The 17201-nt window shown below is 45.0% G+C and overlaps 1 protein-coding gene across 3 annotated transcripts in view; it reads left to right on the top strand.

Moving 5' to 3' along the window:
• The window catches only part of PLS1 (plastin 1), a 128412-nt gene that overhangs the window by 56048 nt on the left and 55163 nt on the right, over positions 1 to 17201 (top strand). For all 3 annotated transcript variants that reach the window (XM_059688263.1, XM_059688264.1, XM_059688262.1), the window contains one exon: positions 8070 to 8151. In XM_059688263.1, coding sequence (XP_059544246.1) covers positions 8070 to 8151 — 82 coding nt within the window. The remainder of the gene's footprint in view (positions 1 to 8069; positions 8152 to 17201) is intronic.

The raw sequence follows: 17201 nt of genomic DNA, 5'->3' as shown, positions 1-17201 counted from the left end.
CCAGGTGTTTGAATTTTTTTATTCTTTTTATTGTAGTTGTAAAATAATATTCTAATATTATGCAGTTGTGGTCTGAGAAGATGGTTGATATGATTTCAATCTTCTTGAATTTGGTGAGACTTTGCTTGTGACCCAATATGTGGTCTATCATTGAAAATGTCCCATGTGGACTTCATAAGAATGTATATTCCATAGCTTTGGGGTGAAATGTTCTGCAGATGTCAATTAAGTCCATCTGATCTAGTGAGTCATTTAGGATTGCTGTTTGTTTGCTGATTTTTTGTTCAGAGGAATTATCCAGTGATATCAGTGGGGTATTAAAGTCCCCTACTATACTTGTATTGTTGTCTATCTCTCCCTTGATTTCTTCCAGAAGTTTTTTTATGTTCTTGGGTGCCCCTGTATTGGGTGCATATATGTTTACCAGAGTTATATCTTCTTGTTGTATTGATCCCTTTAGTATTATGAAGTGGCCTTACTTCTCTCTTGTTATGGCCTTCACTTTGAGGTCTATTTTTTCTGATATAAGAATTGTTTCCCCAGCTTTTTATTTTTTTTATTTCCATTTGCCTGAAAAATATTTTTCTGTCCCTTCCCTCTCAGTCTGTGTGCATCCCTTGTTGTGAGGTGGGTCTCCTGCAGACAGCATATGCATGGGTCATGTTTTCTTATCCATTCATCCATTCAATGTCTTTTGATTGGAGTATTCAGTCCATTTACGTTCAAGGTTATTAATGATAGGTACTTGTTTGTAGCCATTTTTATTTTTTGTGCCTGTGTTCCTTCTTCCCTTTTTATTTATTCTTTTTACAACAGTCCCTTTAGCATTTCTTGCATTGCTGGTTTGTTAGTGATAAACTCCCTTAGGGTTATTTTTTTCTATGAAGCTCCTGATTTCCCCTTCAATTTTGAATGATAGCCTTACTAGGTAGAGTCTTCTGGGACTCAGTCCCCTGCCCTGCATCTCTTTATATACTTCATTCCATCCCTTTCTAGCCTGATGTGTTTCAGTTGAGAAATCATTTGATAATCTAATGGTAGATCCCTTGTTGGTAACTCTGTCTTTCTCTCTTGCGGCCTTTAAGATTCTCTCGTCTTGAATGTTTGCCATCATATTTATGATGTGTCTTGGTGTGGGTCTTTTTGGGTTCACCTTGTTTGGGACTTTCTGTGCTTGTGTGACTTCTTTCCCAAATCAGAGAAGCTTTCTGACATTATTTCTTCAAGTAGGTTTTCTAACCTTTGCTCTTCTTGTTGTCATTCTGGAACCCCTATTACATGTATATTGCTTCATTTCATGTTGTCCCAAAGCTCCCTTAGGCTCTCCTCCTGCCTTTTAATTTATTTTTCCAATTGTAGTTCAGATTGAATGTGTTTTGCTGCCCTGTCTTCTAATTCACTAATTCGGTCCTCTGCTTGTTGCCAGCCTTTCAGACTTCATGGACCACCAGTGGTTCATGGACCACCTGTTGGCAACTGCTGCTCCAAAGGTTTCCTTAAACCAGTGGTCGCCAACCTTTTGGACCTCACGGACCACCAGTGGTCTGTGGACCACCAGTTGGCAACCGCTGTTCTAGTCTATTGTTGAAACTTTCCGTAGTGTTTTTTATTGTTGCTATATCACTCTTTATCTCCTCTTGATCCTTACATAAGTTGTTTATATTCTCATCCATCTGGTTTACAAACTGTAAACCCTTATTCTGAATTCTCTTTTGACAAATTGCATGCCTGCATTTCATTTAGTTCCTTTTCTGGTGATTCCCCCTTTTCTCTCCTTTGGGCGTTGTTTCTTTACTCCTCATTTTTGCTCTCATCGAAGGATCTAGTTGTCTAGTCGCACTGGGCCTATGACTGCAGCTTGGCGATGGGTCGCATGTTCACCAGGTGTGGAGTCGATGTGTCAGGCTTGGAGGTGATTCATGTGGTTGGGGCTTCTGGTGTTGCTGTGTTAGGCTTGGCAGTGGCTAGCATCTGGGGTTGCTGTGTGTGGCACCTGGGGTTGCTATGTTGGGCTTGGCAGTGGCTAGCGTGGTTGTAGCATCCAGGGTTGCTGTGTAAGGCTTGGCTGTTCGCACGAGGATGGGGTGCCTGGGGTTGCTGCATAAGGCTTGGATTCCGGGGAGGCTGTGTAAGGCTTGATTGTTTTTGCACGGTCACAGAGCCTGGGTTGCTGCTTAAGGCTTGCCTGTTTGCCTGTGGTCGTGGCCTCTGGGGCTAAAGTGTCTGGCCAGCGGGAGGGGAGCAAACTCCAAAACTCACAGAAGCCTTTGACCGAGGAGGCTGGAGTCTTGGTGTTCATGGATCCACAGCTGAGGCAGCAGGCCCCTGGCCAGAGTGGCTGTAGGGTCCCGGGTGGTGTCTGAGGAACCCTGGGTGGTGGTGAGGCTGGGTTCCCAGTCACAGCAGCTCTCCCCTTCAAGATGGCACAGCCTCTGTGGCAGAGCCAGATGCCATGGGAGAGACTGCAGTGGTAGCAGAGGCTGCCTGGCTAGGGGGTCTTCTCTGCCAGCCCCCAAAAGTCCTGTGGAATCTAACTGTCCTTCACCACCCCACACGTCCACGCACTCCCCTTTCACTCCCTCACTCACACTCTCTCCCTCACTGCTGTCCTGCCAGCCACCTTCTTCCCTCTGGATTCGTTTTTAGGACATTACATATAACATACTGTGACTGGATGGAGAGTCCCACTGTCCCTACCTACTATCCAGTGATAGGGGTAGGGAACGGGCTTAGCAGAATCAGCAGGGAAGGAAGACCCTGTTGAGTTTGACTGTAGTCTGGCAAGTCAAAGAGATGGGAAAGGTGTATGAGTTGGATCTCCTTGGGAGCCACAATCCCCTCCCATCAGGGAATCGGGGGAAGGGACAGTGCCAGGTGGGGAGTTTGAGTGGGGCACTACACAGGTCAAATGGTAATGCAGGTGTTCTAAGTTGAGCACAGGGAGGACAGAAACCTCCCATGAAACAGAAAGGCAAAAGCTCTCTTCTTTTTTTTTTTTTTTAAATATATTTTATTGATTTTTTACAGAGAGGAAGGGAGAGAGATAGATAGTTAGAAACATCGATGAGAGAGAAACATCCATCAGCTGCCTCCTGCACATCTCCTACTGGGGATGTGCCCGCAACCCAGGTACATGCCCTTGACCGGAATTGAACCTGGGGCCTTTCAGTCCGCAAGCCAACGCTCTGTCCACTGAGCCAAACCGGTTTCGGCGGCAAAAGCTCTCTTGATCTTGATTTTCTTTTTTAATTCTTTATTGTTTAAATTATTACATATGTCTCCTTTTCCCCCCATTGAGATCTCCCCTTGATTTTGATTTTCAATAGGAATACAGATCTTAAAAGCAGAGCCTCACATTTTAAAAAGAAACAAACTAAGGAAAAATATGTACTGTGACCTTGACCTACAATTCTGGTCTCTTCCTCTGTTCTTTAGAGGTGATTCCTATTATGAATTGAAAGGACACTTTCCAACATATATATTCTAAAATATAGAGATAAAATTTGTTAATTTATTTTAAAATGTTTAAATTATAGAAGTTTTAGAAAGACCAAGTCTCTGGCTCCTTTCTCAGTATTTTAATGATAGTATCTATAATAATAAAAGCATAATATGCTAATTAGACCAGACAGCCAAACGACCTTCCAGATGACCTTCGGGACAACAACATTCCGGACGAAGCTCGGGCTGCAAGGGCTGAGGCAGCTGCTGTGGCTGTGAGGGCCAAGCCCCTTGCATGAATTTTGTGCATTGGGCTTCTAGTCAATATATATAAAAGGCTAAGTGACTGACCATACATACATCTGACCATTTGATTGACCAGCTAGCTAGTACATATGACGTGCACCGACAGTTTAAAAATAAACGTTGACTCATACATGCATGATCCATATAAAGCTCTCGCTGGCACAAATCGCACACGTGTGTTTTGATCTGTCATTGGTGATCGTGAATTTGGTTGTTTTTGTTGACATTCTGAAGCTGAAAGAAAGCCGTATCATCAACAGATTATGTCTGAAGACCAACTATTGGCACAACTGTTCCTATCTGACATTAGCCTCCCATTTAAATTAATTCGAAGACAGTTTCCTGTGATTCCAGCATTTGCAATGACTATTAATAGATCACAAGGACAAACTCTAGACAGAGTAGGAATATTCCTACTTTGCCGGGGTCCAACCCCAGCGGGTCCAGGGGTCCCCAAAGGTGTGGACGGAGTCGGCGAAGAAGGAATGACACGGAGACAGCGTTCAGTTGATCAGCAGCCTAGCCAGGATCTCTAGCCAGGATCGCCAGCCAAGTTCTGGTCTGGATCTCCAGCGAAGTTCTGGTTTGGATCTCCAGCCAGGTTCAGTCACCAGGTTCTAGTCAGGTTCTCTTGCCATGTTCTGAGGCCAGTTTCTGTCCAGGATCTTTTGCCATGTTCTCTCCAGCGAAGTTCTTCTGTCTCCAGGCTCCGTGTAGGTTCTGTCTTCTAAGTTCTGTCTTCTAAGTTCTGTCTTCTAAGTTCTGACTTCTAAGTTCTGACTTGTTACATCTGTATTTATACTAGTTGATTCCAATCCTATCAATCTCTATTCCAAAGGTTAGGGTGTTTCTTATCTCCATTCCAGGGAGTAAAGATTATGTAGCTTAAGCATGATTGTTCGTAGTTAAAGTGATTAATTACCCGCCTGGCACTTAGTTAAGAGGTTTTATTCCCTCCCTAACTTCAGGGGAAAATCCCTACCTGGGAAAACAACCTTTCTCAGAGAGGTGACCTTGGTTAAAACACATAGTGCCAAGAAGGTGAGCAAACATATTAAGAACAGTATGCCATATATGCCAGGTCCCTTGAAACAGCAAGCATGGACCGGCTCCTGGCAAATTCCCCCTTTTTTATTTTTTAAAAGCAGGCATTAAAAAGAAAAACCTGAAATGCTCTCTCATATCCATTTTAAGAGTAGGATTGGTGCTTTCTGCTATTACCTGAGTCCTGATCTATCACCCCAGGGAGAGCTTGCCAATCCTGCACTTTCCCGGGGTGGAAAGGCTGCAGTGGGGTTAAGGATAAGGCTCCTTGGGCCTACCTCCTCCCATGCCTTTACATTTACCTTTCCTTCCTCAGAAAAGCATGGACATACTTCTTGTATAAAACGTTCTGTCTGACTGGGAGTAACCTTAATTCCTCTGCTAGCAAGCATATGAGTTAAAAGATCAATACAGAGTCTTATTTCTTTAGACTCAGTATGGCACATCTTCTTAATCTAAAGATCAATACAGAGTCTTCTTTCTTTGGACTCAGTATGGCACATCTTCTCAATCTAAGTTCTGTACTATCCACCTTCTTACCCTACTTATCCTCTGTAGGGGGGTCTGCAGTACCCTGGTGGAGTCCTATCTGTCCCGAGTGTGGGGGTTCTCAATGGGGGGGGCTTACCTAAGGGAATCCTGTTCCAGGGGTTCCCAAAGGTGTGGACGGAGTTGGCGAAGACTATCCACCCTATTCCTATGGTGGAGTCCGATCCATCCCGAGTGTGGGGCGCTTACCTAGGGGTCCCTGTTCGGGCGCCATATGCCAGAGTCCAACCCCAGCGGGTCCAGGGGTTCCCCAAAGGTGTAGACAGAGTCGGCGAAGAAGGAATGACACGGAGACAGCGTTCAGTTGATCAGCAGCCTTACCAGGATCTCTAGCCACAATCTCCAGCCATGTTCTGTGTCCATGTTCTCTTGCTAGGTTCTCCAGCCAGGCTCTGCAGGTTCTCCAGCCAGGTTCTGTAGCCATGTTCCCTTGCTAGGTTCTCCAGGTTCTGGCTAGGCTGCTGATCAACTGAATGCTGTCTCCATGTCATTCCTTTTTCGCCGACTCCGTCCACACCTTTGGGGACCCCTGGAACAGGATTCCCCTAGGTAAACACCCGCCCCCCCCCCCCCGCCATTGAGAACCCCACACTCGGGACGGATAGGACTCCACCAGGGTACTGCAGACCCCCCTACAGAGGATAAGTAAGGTAAGAAGGTGGATAGTACAGAACTTAGATTGAGAAGATGTGCCATACTGAGTCCAAAGAAAGAAGACTCTGTATTGATCTTTAGATTAAGAAGATGTGCCATACTGAGTCTAAAGAAAAAAGACTCCATATTGATCTTTTAACACATATGGTTGCTAGCAGAGGAGTTAAGGTTACTCCCAGTCCGATGGAACATTTTATACAAGAAATACGTCCATGCTTTTCTGAGGAAGGAAAGGTGCCGGAAAGGTAAATGTAGAGGCATGGGAGAAGGTAGGCCCAAGGAGCCTTATCCTTAACCCCACTGCAGCCTTTCCACCCCGGGAAAGTGCAGGATTGGCAAGCTCTCCCTGGGGTGATAGATCAGGACTCAGGTAATAGCAGAAATCGCCAATCCTACTCTTAAAATGGATACAAGAGAGCATTTGGGGTTTTTCTTTTTAATGCCTGCTTTTAAAAAATAAAAAAGGGGGAATTTGCCGGGAGCCGGTCCATGCTTGCTGTTTCAAAGGACCTGGCATATATGGCATACTGTTCTTAAAATGTTTGCTCACCTTCTTGGCACTATGTGTTTTAACCAAGGTCTCCTCTCTGAGAAAGGTTGTTTTCCCAGGTAGGGATTTTCCCCTGAAGTTAGGGAGGGAATAAAACCTCTTAACTAAGTGCCAGGCGGGTAATTAATCACTTTAACTACGAACAATCATGCTTAAGCTACATAATCTTTACTCCCTGGAATGGAGATAAGAAACACCCTACCCTTTGTAATAGAGATTGATAGGATTGAATCAACTGGTATAAATACAAATGTAACAAGACAGCAAGACACAGAACTTAGAACACAGAACTCAGAAGACAGAACCTACACAGAACGTTCTCTAGAGACAGAAGAACTTCGCTGGAGAGAACATGGCAAAAGATCCTGGACTGAACCTGACTACAGAAATATGGCAAGAGAACCTGACTAGAACCTGGTGACCGAACCTGGCTGGAAATCTCAGACAGAACCTGGCTGGAGAACCTAGCGAGGGAACATGGCTACAGAACCTGGCTGGAGAACCTGCAGAACCTGGCTGGAGAACCTAGCAAGAGAACATGGACACAGAACTTGGCTGGAGATTGTGGCTAGAGATCCTGGTAAGGCTGCTGATCAACTGAACGATGTCTCCGTGTCATTCCTTCTTCGCCGACTCCGTCTACACCTTTGGGGAACCCCTGGACCCACTGGGGCTGGACCCCAGCACTACCTGAGCCCGTTTTGGGTTGTGGTCAGTTATATGTTGCTTTCTCTCGAGTTCAAAGAGCATGTGACATTAAAGTTAAAGTTGTAAATACTTCATCACAAGGGAAATTAGTCAAGCACTCTGAAAGTGTTTTTACTCTTAATGTGGTATACAGGGAGATATTAGAATAAATTTAATCAATTTATCAGTCTTTGTTTTTATCAATGTTGTTTTTATATCATGTTTTTGTTTTTATGTCATGTCTGTTGTTATATCATGTTGTTATTGTTTACTTATTAATCAATTTATATGTTATTTTCATATACATTTTACTAATTTTTTTTCATTTCTGACACGTCTATTATAGAAAATGGTAAATAGCGATATTAAAATATTTCTTCTAATTACTTTCAATATGCACAAATCTGTGCACCAGGCCACTAATTTTAACATAATTGATTCTGCTTTATGAAACGGCTTCTCAAGCATTTTTTGTTTACAATGCTATATGCTGACGATTAGTAAGTAAAATAAACAAAAGACTCACATAAAGAAAATGCAGGTCTGTTTTTGAAAAGTTAGGAGTAAATGCTAAGATTACTATTTTTTTTATTATTTATTGCTTAAAGTATTACAAAAAGTATTACATATGTCTCCTTTCTAAGATTACTATTGAGTGAATGATGTATTTGTTATAAGTTAGGGAATATTTTTTAGATTTTTAAAATTAAGTCCCTGATATTGTAAAGAAATAGATTGTTTTTACTTTTGAAAATGTAACTATTTTTATCTGCTTGCAAAAATGAACTAAAAACATTTCTGAGAATCTTATACTAAATTATTCCCATTTTCTCTTTAGCAAAATGATCAACTTATCTGAACCAGATACAATTGATGAAAGAGCCATTAATAAGAAAAAGCTCACCCCTTTCACTGTTTCTGTAAGTATTTATGTTGTAAAATGTAAAATGGAAGGCTTTTCTTTTATTTTAAAAAATATATTCTTATTGATTTCAGAGAGACAGGGAGAGGGAGAGAGAGATAGAAACATCAATGATGACAGAGAATCACTGACGGGCTGCCTCCCACTGGGGATCAAGCCCACAACCTGGTCATGTGCCTTTGACCAGAATCGAACCCAGGACCCTTCAATCTGCAGGCCAACACACTATCCACTGAGCCAAACCAGCTAGGGCTGGAAGGCCTTTCTTAATGGATGTTTGGGCCCAAGTAAAACCTATGATTTAACATAATTTCAGTTTCATATAAAAACTAGGTTTTTATTAAATAAAAATAGCTGTATTTTGTAATCAGTGGAATTAAGATCCAAAGTAATTTTTTTAACTTTTTTTTAAATTTCTTTATTAAGGTATTACATATATGTCCTTATCCCCCCATTGCCCCTTTGAATGAACTTCTTTATTTAATATAATAGTATTCAGGTTATCCTATCTAATAAAAGAGAAACATGGTAATTGGTGTACGACCGCTACCCTTCCCATTGGCTAATCAGGGTGATATGCAAATTAACTGCTAGCCAAGATGGTGGCCGGCAGCCAGGCAGCTGGAAGTGAACATGAGGCTTGCTTGCTTCAGTGACGGAGGACTCCAACGTTCCCCACCTTCCTTGCCGGCCTCTGAGCTTGCAGTTTAAGAAACATTGTAACAAATATAGAAGCTAAACAAAACCCCAGAAACCTGCTTTCAGCCGGCCAGGATCTCAGAGCTGGAGTTATACATTGTTTCAATTATAGAACCCAAACAAACCAGATACCTGCTTTCAGCAGCAGAGGCCTCAGAGCTGGAGCCAGAGCTAAAGCTGGCCCAGAATAAAAAAGAAAAAAAGGAGCAGTTGGGAGCTTCAGTAGGCCTGTAAACAGCCCTCAGCCCCTCACCCAGACTGGCCAGGCACCCCAGTAGGGACCCCCACCCTGAAGGGGGTGTGACCAGCTGCAAACAGCCATCATCCCCTCATCCAGGCTGGCCAGGCACCCCAGTGGGGACCCCCACCCTGATCCAGGACACGCTTCAGGGCAAACCAGCCAGCTCCACCCATGCACCAGGCCTCTATCCTATATAGTAAAAGAGTAATATGCCTCCCAGCACCGGGATCAGTGGAGCCGAGAGGCCTCCCGGCACCGGGATCCGCGTGACAGGGGGCAGCGCCCAAACCCCCTGATCGCCCTGCGGCTTTGTGTGTGACAGGGGTCGAGGCCACAACCTCCCTATCCGCCCTGCTCTGTTCGTGACAGGGGAAGGCGCCCCAACCCCCTGATCACCCTGTGGCTCTGTGTGTGACAGGGTGCGGCGCCTCAACCCCCTGATCGGCCCTGCTCTGTGTGTGACAGGGTGCGGTGCCCCAACCCCTCCCCCCCACGGGCCCTGCTCTGTGTGTGACGGGGTAGAGCCATAACCTCCCCATCAGCCCTGCCCTGAGTGTGACAGTGGCGGCGCCCCAACCCCCTGATGGGCCCTGCTCTGTGGGTGATAGAGGGTGGTGCCCCAACCCCCTGATCCACCCTGCCCTGAGTGTGACAGGGGGCGGTGCCCAACTCCCCTATCGGCCCTACTCTGTGAGTGACAGGGGGGAGCTCCTCAACCCCCTGATGGGCCCTGCTCTGTGCATGACAGGGGGGAGCTCCCCAATCCCCTGATTGACCCTGTTCTGTGCGTGACAGGGTATGGAGCCCCAACCCCCCTGATGGGTCCTGCTCTGTGCGTGACAGGGGGTGGCGCCGCAAGCTTTCCATCGACCCTGCCTTGAGTGTGACAGGGGGCAGTGCCCCAACCCCCCAATCGGCCCTACCCTGAGCGTGACTGAGGGTGGCACCGCAACCTCCCAATCTGCCCTGATCTGTGCATGACAGGGGGTGGCGCCCCAACTCCCCAATCCGCCCTTCTCTGAGCCCGACCAGGGGCTGCACCTAGGGATTGGGCCTGCCCTCTGCCACCTGGGAGCGGGCCTAAGCCAGCAGGTCATTATCTCCCGAGGGGTCCCAGACTGCGAGAGGGCACAGGCCGGGCTGAGGGACCCCCTCCTCCCCCCCCATGAGTGCACAAGTTTTTGTGCAACGGGCCTCTAGTATTATAATTATTGTTATTTTTATTAATGAATATTTGCTGTGTGCCAGTGTTTTTATTGGTTAGTTGGAAAAAGAAAAGTGCATAGTTTTACTGTTTCACAAAATTTTTAGCTATTTAAAAAATATATATTTTTTATTGATTTCAGAGAGGAAGGGAGAGGGAGTTAGAAACTCAATGATGAGAGAGAATCACTGATTGGCTACCTCCTACACACCCTACACTGGGGATCAAGTCTGCAACTCAGCACGTGCCCTAACAGGGAATCGATTGGTGACCTCCTGGTTCATAGGTTGATGCTCAACCACTGAGCTATGCCAGCCAGGCTTTAGCTATTCTTTTTGTACTAAACTGTTCTGTAGTCAGCTTGCCCATTTACATATTGTTCAAGTTCAGGAATTTATAGTTACCACACTTTTCCATCAAAATGTCTAGTTCAGTGGGTGGATGTCAATATTTATCAAGTACTAACTAGGTACTAGTCACTCTTCTAAACATGAATTATCCCTTTGACTCCTTGCAGCCTTAAAATAAGATATTATGACTTTAAAGAGGATGAGACTGTGTCACTGAGTAGGTCTACAATGTCCAAGTCAGGGTGTGGTCCCAATGGTCTGGCTCCAGAACCCAGCCTTTTCATCCCTGTGCCGTACTTCCTCTCACATGGTGGGAGCAGCAGCAACTATTTCATGTGTGATTCACAACTGCAGCTGTTAGAAGTGAGCTACTGCTGAGCTGTTCCCTTCTTTTTTGTTGGAAAGTACAATCCTTGATTTTGGTGAAGTTGTTAAGTCTCTCCTATAAGGAAGCTATGACCTTAGGGCAGTGACAAATGGTTAATTCCGGACTATCCAAGTGTTACTCTCATTTCCAGTCATCCTTGAGAATTATAGAGTAAGATGTTGACCAACATAACTTTTTGTCCCCCCTCCAATAAGCCAATACTGTTGTATATCCCTAGCACTTTCTATGTTAGAATCCAAGCCACAAAGTACTATTCTTTAAAAAGCCCATTTCTGATTGTAATTGTCAGATTGTGTTTTTTGTTTTGTTTTGGGGGGGTTTATTTCTTTATTTTTTGGTGGGGTTTTTTTTTTTTTACATCTTGTGTCAGGATGCTTTATCTAATACTATCTATGATTGTTGAAAACATTCATTTATGTCTTATTTCTAGAATACATGTCACACAAATTTTTTATGGCACTGAATCAGAAATTCAGCAATTCTTACTGTTGTATAAATTTATTTCAATTTACTTTTAATACTTATATGCAGTGTATTCAAGAAAATAAAGACAATTATTCTGTAACTATTTTTCAATAGCTACAGGATGGGTCCGAGGTGCTAAGTCCTTTATAGTTTTATTTTTAGAGATAGCATTCTTCCAGTATGAGTATGTGGAATAGTCTAGGTCTCAAGGATGCTTAAAAGAGTGTGTTAATGTAGAATGAGAAAAGACAGGCCTCTGGGAAGGGGCGAAGTATTACTGTGGATATTAAATCTGTTTTGTTTATTCAATAATTTTAGAGCTCTGGAAATAGATCTGCTAGAAAACTACCAGTTTTTCATGAAACTTTATCCCAAAGAGGTGTAATTCATTTGTAAAAGATTGTAAAGGTAGTGATAATACAGTTACTCACTTTATGATGATAGGGTTACATAGTATCATGATGTATAGAAGAAGAGAAATATAAAAAGGATGAAAATGACATAACTATGAAAGCAAGGGAAAGGGACACATCAGGTAGTTAATAGCAAGACTCATTTTTTTTTAATCTTAGAGAATTTCTTGTCTTCTATCCAGTGTACTACTGAGCTGCATTTTCTTATTTATCATTATTGAAAGAAAAGTGAATTACATAAATAAGACTGAAAATCAGATTAGTGATTTAGGGACCCAAAAGTCAGGAAATTAACAAGACTTGGTATAGGAAATTGAAATCCATTGCAAATAATATACTCACATACATACAGAGTATACATGTATATCCTTTATACTTACACATATATACAAATGTACACATAAAAATATGACCTTAATTTCACTTTATATACAATTGCAGCTAAAGTAGGGAAATCACAGAGCCCATTTGGATATTCCAAATGAAGTAAAAGTGATGATATATAAAAGTATGAAATCTGAATAACAAACCATGCCTTTATTTTTATTGACCCAATAATTACCTAGCACATCCCTCTCAAAATTATTAACAAAAGTGAACTCATATGGAATTGGAACTTTATGAAAAGTGAAAATTTGCAAAGTGGTATGAATGAAAAGAATTTCATTACCTATATGAGCTTGTTAGCAAAGAATCAAATAGTTAATCAAAATAGAAGTGACATGAGAAGCCATCTGAAACAGCAGTATAAATTTTTCTGCCTGGGAAAGTGGGCTATATCTTAGGCACAGTCAGTGATGTACAAAAAAGATGGGAGAGAATGGATGGGTAACCCAAGATAAACTGTGATATTTGACTGTGTCTTTTGTTAGCATCTCTGTAAGATATCCTGTTTTACAAATTAAGACACCAAAACTCAAGAAGGAGCAATACCTCTCTCATGACCCAGTTGGTGGAGATTCCCTATTGTCCTTGTTTCTCTCCACTAACACAGGTCTTCAGGAAGGAAGGCTGAGGACTCAGGGCAGTTGCCCATGTCAAGACTTGGAGAACAACCTCTTTATGGGGTGCTCCTGTTACTTCTTGGTCTTATAGTATTTGGAATTGGCTTTAGACAGTAGTGGTTGTCCTATTCCCTACATACCAGTAAGCCAATAATGTTGTATTTACCAATTAGAAAGTAACATCTATTCTATGAAGTAGATTTTAGCTTCTAACTTTCAATCTGTTTTTTAAGCTAATAAGTCATTTGCTATACTTGTAGAGCCAATGGTTTTAAATAAAATTAACATCAAAAGCTGTTTCCCCATGTATCAACAACACCACCTGTTGATGAGACAAAGCTGAGTTTTACCGCTTATTGCAGTTAGACAAAAACCACCTGCAATTCCTGGCAGTGCCTTGGGAGCTCTAACAGACCTAACTTGGCTGAAGCATGGACTATATAAGTAGAATGTCAAGAGATGAGGCCAGAGTCAAATCCTAAGTGTTTTTGATTGCCATATTATAAATTTGGACTTGACCCTCTCCTTTCCCGTCTTGCCTTTACTCACTCTTAAGCATTCATCCACTTATTCAATAAATATTTATTGAGCATGTACCATGTGTTAAGTATCTGGGAAACAGCCCCAAACATATAAAAAAAAAAGCCTCTGTTATTATGTTATATACTAGAGGCCCAGTGCACAGATTTGTACACCAGTAGGGTCCCTCAGGATGGCCTGTGAGGATATAGGGAGGAGCTGCTCCCACTCATCCCAGCCCTGCTCATCCTGGTCAGCTGAGCGGTGCTCTGCTTGGGAGCCCCACTCATCTTGGTCAGCTGAGTGGCACTCCCACTGTGGGAGCACACTGGCCACCAGGGAGAAGCTCCTGCATTGAGCGTCTGCCCCCTGGTGGTCAGTGAGCATCATAGCGACTGGTCAAGTGGTTGACTAGTCGCTTAGGCTTTTATATATAGAGATATGATATACATAATAATAAACATATAAATATATAATACTAGAGGCCCAGTGCACAAATTCGTCCATTGGTGGGGTCCCTCGGCCTGGCCTGCACCCTCTCACAATTCAGGACCCCTCCAGGGATGTCAGACTGCTGGTTTCAGCCAAGTCCCTGCAGGCCAGGCCAAGGAACCCCACTGGTGACTGAATTCATGCACCGGGCCTCTAGTATGCATATAACATCTTTGGTTAATCTCTTCCTGCCCTCCCCTCTCCCTCCTTCCCTCTGAGATTCATCAGTCTGTTTCATGTTTCCATGCCCGTGTGTTGAGCGTCTGCCCCCTGGTGGTCAGTGTGCGTCATAGCTACCAGTTGAACAGTCACTTAGGCTTTTATATATATAGACTAGTAGCCCGGTGCACGAAATTCGTGCACTGGGGTGGGGGTGGGGGAAGGGACCCCTCAGTCTGCCTTCACCCTCTCGATTCTGAGACCACTCAGGGAATGTCCAACTACCTGTTTGTGCCCACACTTGGTCTCTTTCTTATGCTTAAAACCATTGGAATTAGTAGGTATTCAAAGTGTGTATACATTTTGGGGGGACACCCTGTATATCTCTAGTCAGCGGTGAAAGAAACCAACAGCAGATTTGGAACCTCCAGACAGGGAACCTCGCTCACTCCCCACATGTCTCCCCACTTTACTTTCCACCTTCGTGGGCAGCAGGAGAATCAACGTTTTCTCTCATTAATTTGGAAAAGCACGTCCTGTCATCTGCTGCCTGGCGGGAGTGCGCTAGGCCCCAAGCAAGCGAGGCTCAGTCAGGGCAGCCTTCGCTCATGGGTGCTGGCACCCAAAGTGCACATTCCTCCTCTACAGTCGCCCCGACTATCCCACTGTTTCACTGAGAGGATGGAATTCCTCTCCACGTCTGGGTTCTTGATCTTGAACGCTGACCAAAGGCACCTCAGCGAGGGCTGCCCGCACCCACCAGATGTGTCTGTCTGCATCTGCTCCTGCCTCAGCACCTGCATTAACCCCCCAGAGGTGATCTCGTAGCTGCACTGGCCTCTGTGGGAACAGGGCATCACCACTCCGCCCTCTCACTGTCATCTCATAGGTGCCCACCCTCAGCACCCAGAACACCCAGACACTCTCCAAAGGACATGAGTGCATCAGAGGGGATGTGTGCACATCCTGTGGGGGTGTTACGCATGCCGGGTTGATGGAAGTATGCTGGAGAGGCGGGGGGAACTTGTGCACGCCTTGGTTTGCAACTGTTGCAGGCGTGGGAGGGTGACAGTGTGCTGGGGGATGTTCGCACGCCAGGGGGGGATGTGCACACCAGAGGCCTCTGGCTTTGCAGATCCGCAAACCCCCGTGGTGCGGCCAGGAGGACGTCAGTCTGGCCCGCCACGGTGGCTGTCCCTGCGATCCTGAACCTTCTGGGCCAGGAGGCAGATCTTGCGCAGCCACTCCTGGGCGCTGATGGCCTGCAGGCGCTACTTCAGCTCAGCCTGCAGGCTCCGCTTGGTGCACTCACAGCTGTCACCACTGCCATGTGGAGAGTACAGGCCGCCCTTCGCCGGATCTTGCGCAGCCACTCCTGGGCGCTGATGGCCTGCAGGCGCTACTTCAGCTCAGCTTGCAGGCTCCACTTGGCACGCTCACAGCTGTCACCACTGCCATGTGGGGAGTACAGGCCGCCCTCTGCCGGCCTGCCTCCCCTGTCCAGAGGCTCTCTGTGTTGCTCACCTGCCCAGAGTGACTGGGGCTGGGTGGAAGCCAGGCATCCTGCCCTGCCCAACCCTGGCTGATCTGCCCCTGTGCAAGCTGCCGCCCCACCGGGAAGGGTCACGGATCCGGGTCCCGGGACCGCGGACAGCCTCAAGCGCTGCCCCCGCCCGGCAGGGTCACAGATCCGGTCCCAGACCGCGGACAGCCTTGCCCGCTGCTGCCTGCTTTCAGTATGCAAATTAGCCACCATCTTGTTGCTTCAGGGTGGGGGTCCCCACTGGGGTGCCTGGCCAGTTTGGGTGAGGAGCTGATGGCTGTTTGCAGCTGATCACACCCCCTTCAGGGTGGGGGTCCCCACTGGGGTGCCTGGCCAGTCTGGATGAGGGGATGATGGCCGTTTTCAGGCTGGCGGGCGACTGAAGCTCCCAACTTCTCCTTTTTTTCTTTTTTTTTTTATTCTGGGATTTATTTACCTTCTATGGCTATCACTGGAGCTGAGAGCCAGCTTTAGCTCTGAGGCCTGGCTGCAGCTCTGAGATCTCGGCTGCTGAAAGCAGGGATCTGGGTTTGTTTGGATTCTATAATTGAAACACTGTTGTGATCCTGCTGGCTGAAGCCCGGCTGGCTGAAAGCTGGTTTCTGGGTTTTGTTTAACTTCTGTAATTGCAACATTCTTTCTTAGAGTGCAAGCTCAGAGGCTGGCAGTGGCTTCCTCTATCACTGGAGCAAGCAAGCCTCCTGTTCGCTTCAGCTGCCTGGCTGCTGGCCGCCATCTTGGTTGGCAGTTAATTTGCATATCGCCCTGATTAGCCAATGGGAAGCGTGTTGGAGCTACGGTTAATTACCATGTTTGTCTATTATTATATAGGATGTCACAGAATGCTAATGAGTAAAATCAGGTATAGTGAGTGCCAGCAGAGGTGTGGTGATGCTTGCTATTTTGTATAGGATAATAAGAGAAGGCCATTAGGTGCATTTGAGCAATATTAAAGGACTTGTGGATATTTGGGGGAAGTATGTTCCAGGCAGAGGGAATAGCCAGTTCAGAGGTCCTATATAGTGAGTGAGAGGACATAGTAGGAATTATAGGGAACTTGAAGGGTTTTCCAGTGAGGGAACACCATCAAGTTTCTATTTTACTAAGATCATGAATAGCACAATATTGTGGAAGATGGATTGTAGATAGTTTGAGATGGGTGTTAGGAAGGAACCAAGAAACTGAAGAAAGGCACCGACAGTTTCCACAGGTATTTAGAAGGTGGAATTGACAGACATTGGTGACTAGATATGGTAAGCAAGGAAGAAAAAGGATTCTGCTCATATTTCTGACTTAGGAAGAAAGAAGGCAAGAATGAATGTTGGTCCTATCAACCAAGAGAGGAAATAAAGAAAAGCCAGTTTTAATAGATAATTAGAGGAAGACCAAGGAAGCATGGCAGGAAAATTGCTTCAGTTTCGGACATGAGTTTGAGATACTTGTGAAACACCCAGATAGACCTAACCAAGTGAGTATATAGGTATAGAGTTTAGAGTGGGCACTGAGAGAAAGTGTGGGCTGAAGATATGGATTTGAAAATCATTGGCATATAGAGGTAATAGTTAAAACCA

This window comes from Myotis daubentonii, chromosome 3 (genome assembly GCF_963259705.1).
Source record: "Myotis daubentonii chromosome 3, mMyoDau2.1, whole genome shotgun sequence".
Taxonomy (NCBI): Eukaryota; Metazoa; Chordata; class Mammalia; order Chiroptera; family Vespertilionidae; genus Myotis; species Myotis daubentonii.
The sequence above is the reverse complement of the archived record's forward strand: the minus strand, read 5'-3'. Positions and strand labels throughout refer to the sequence as shown.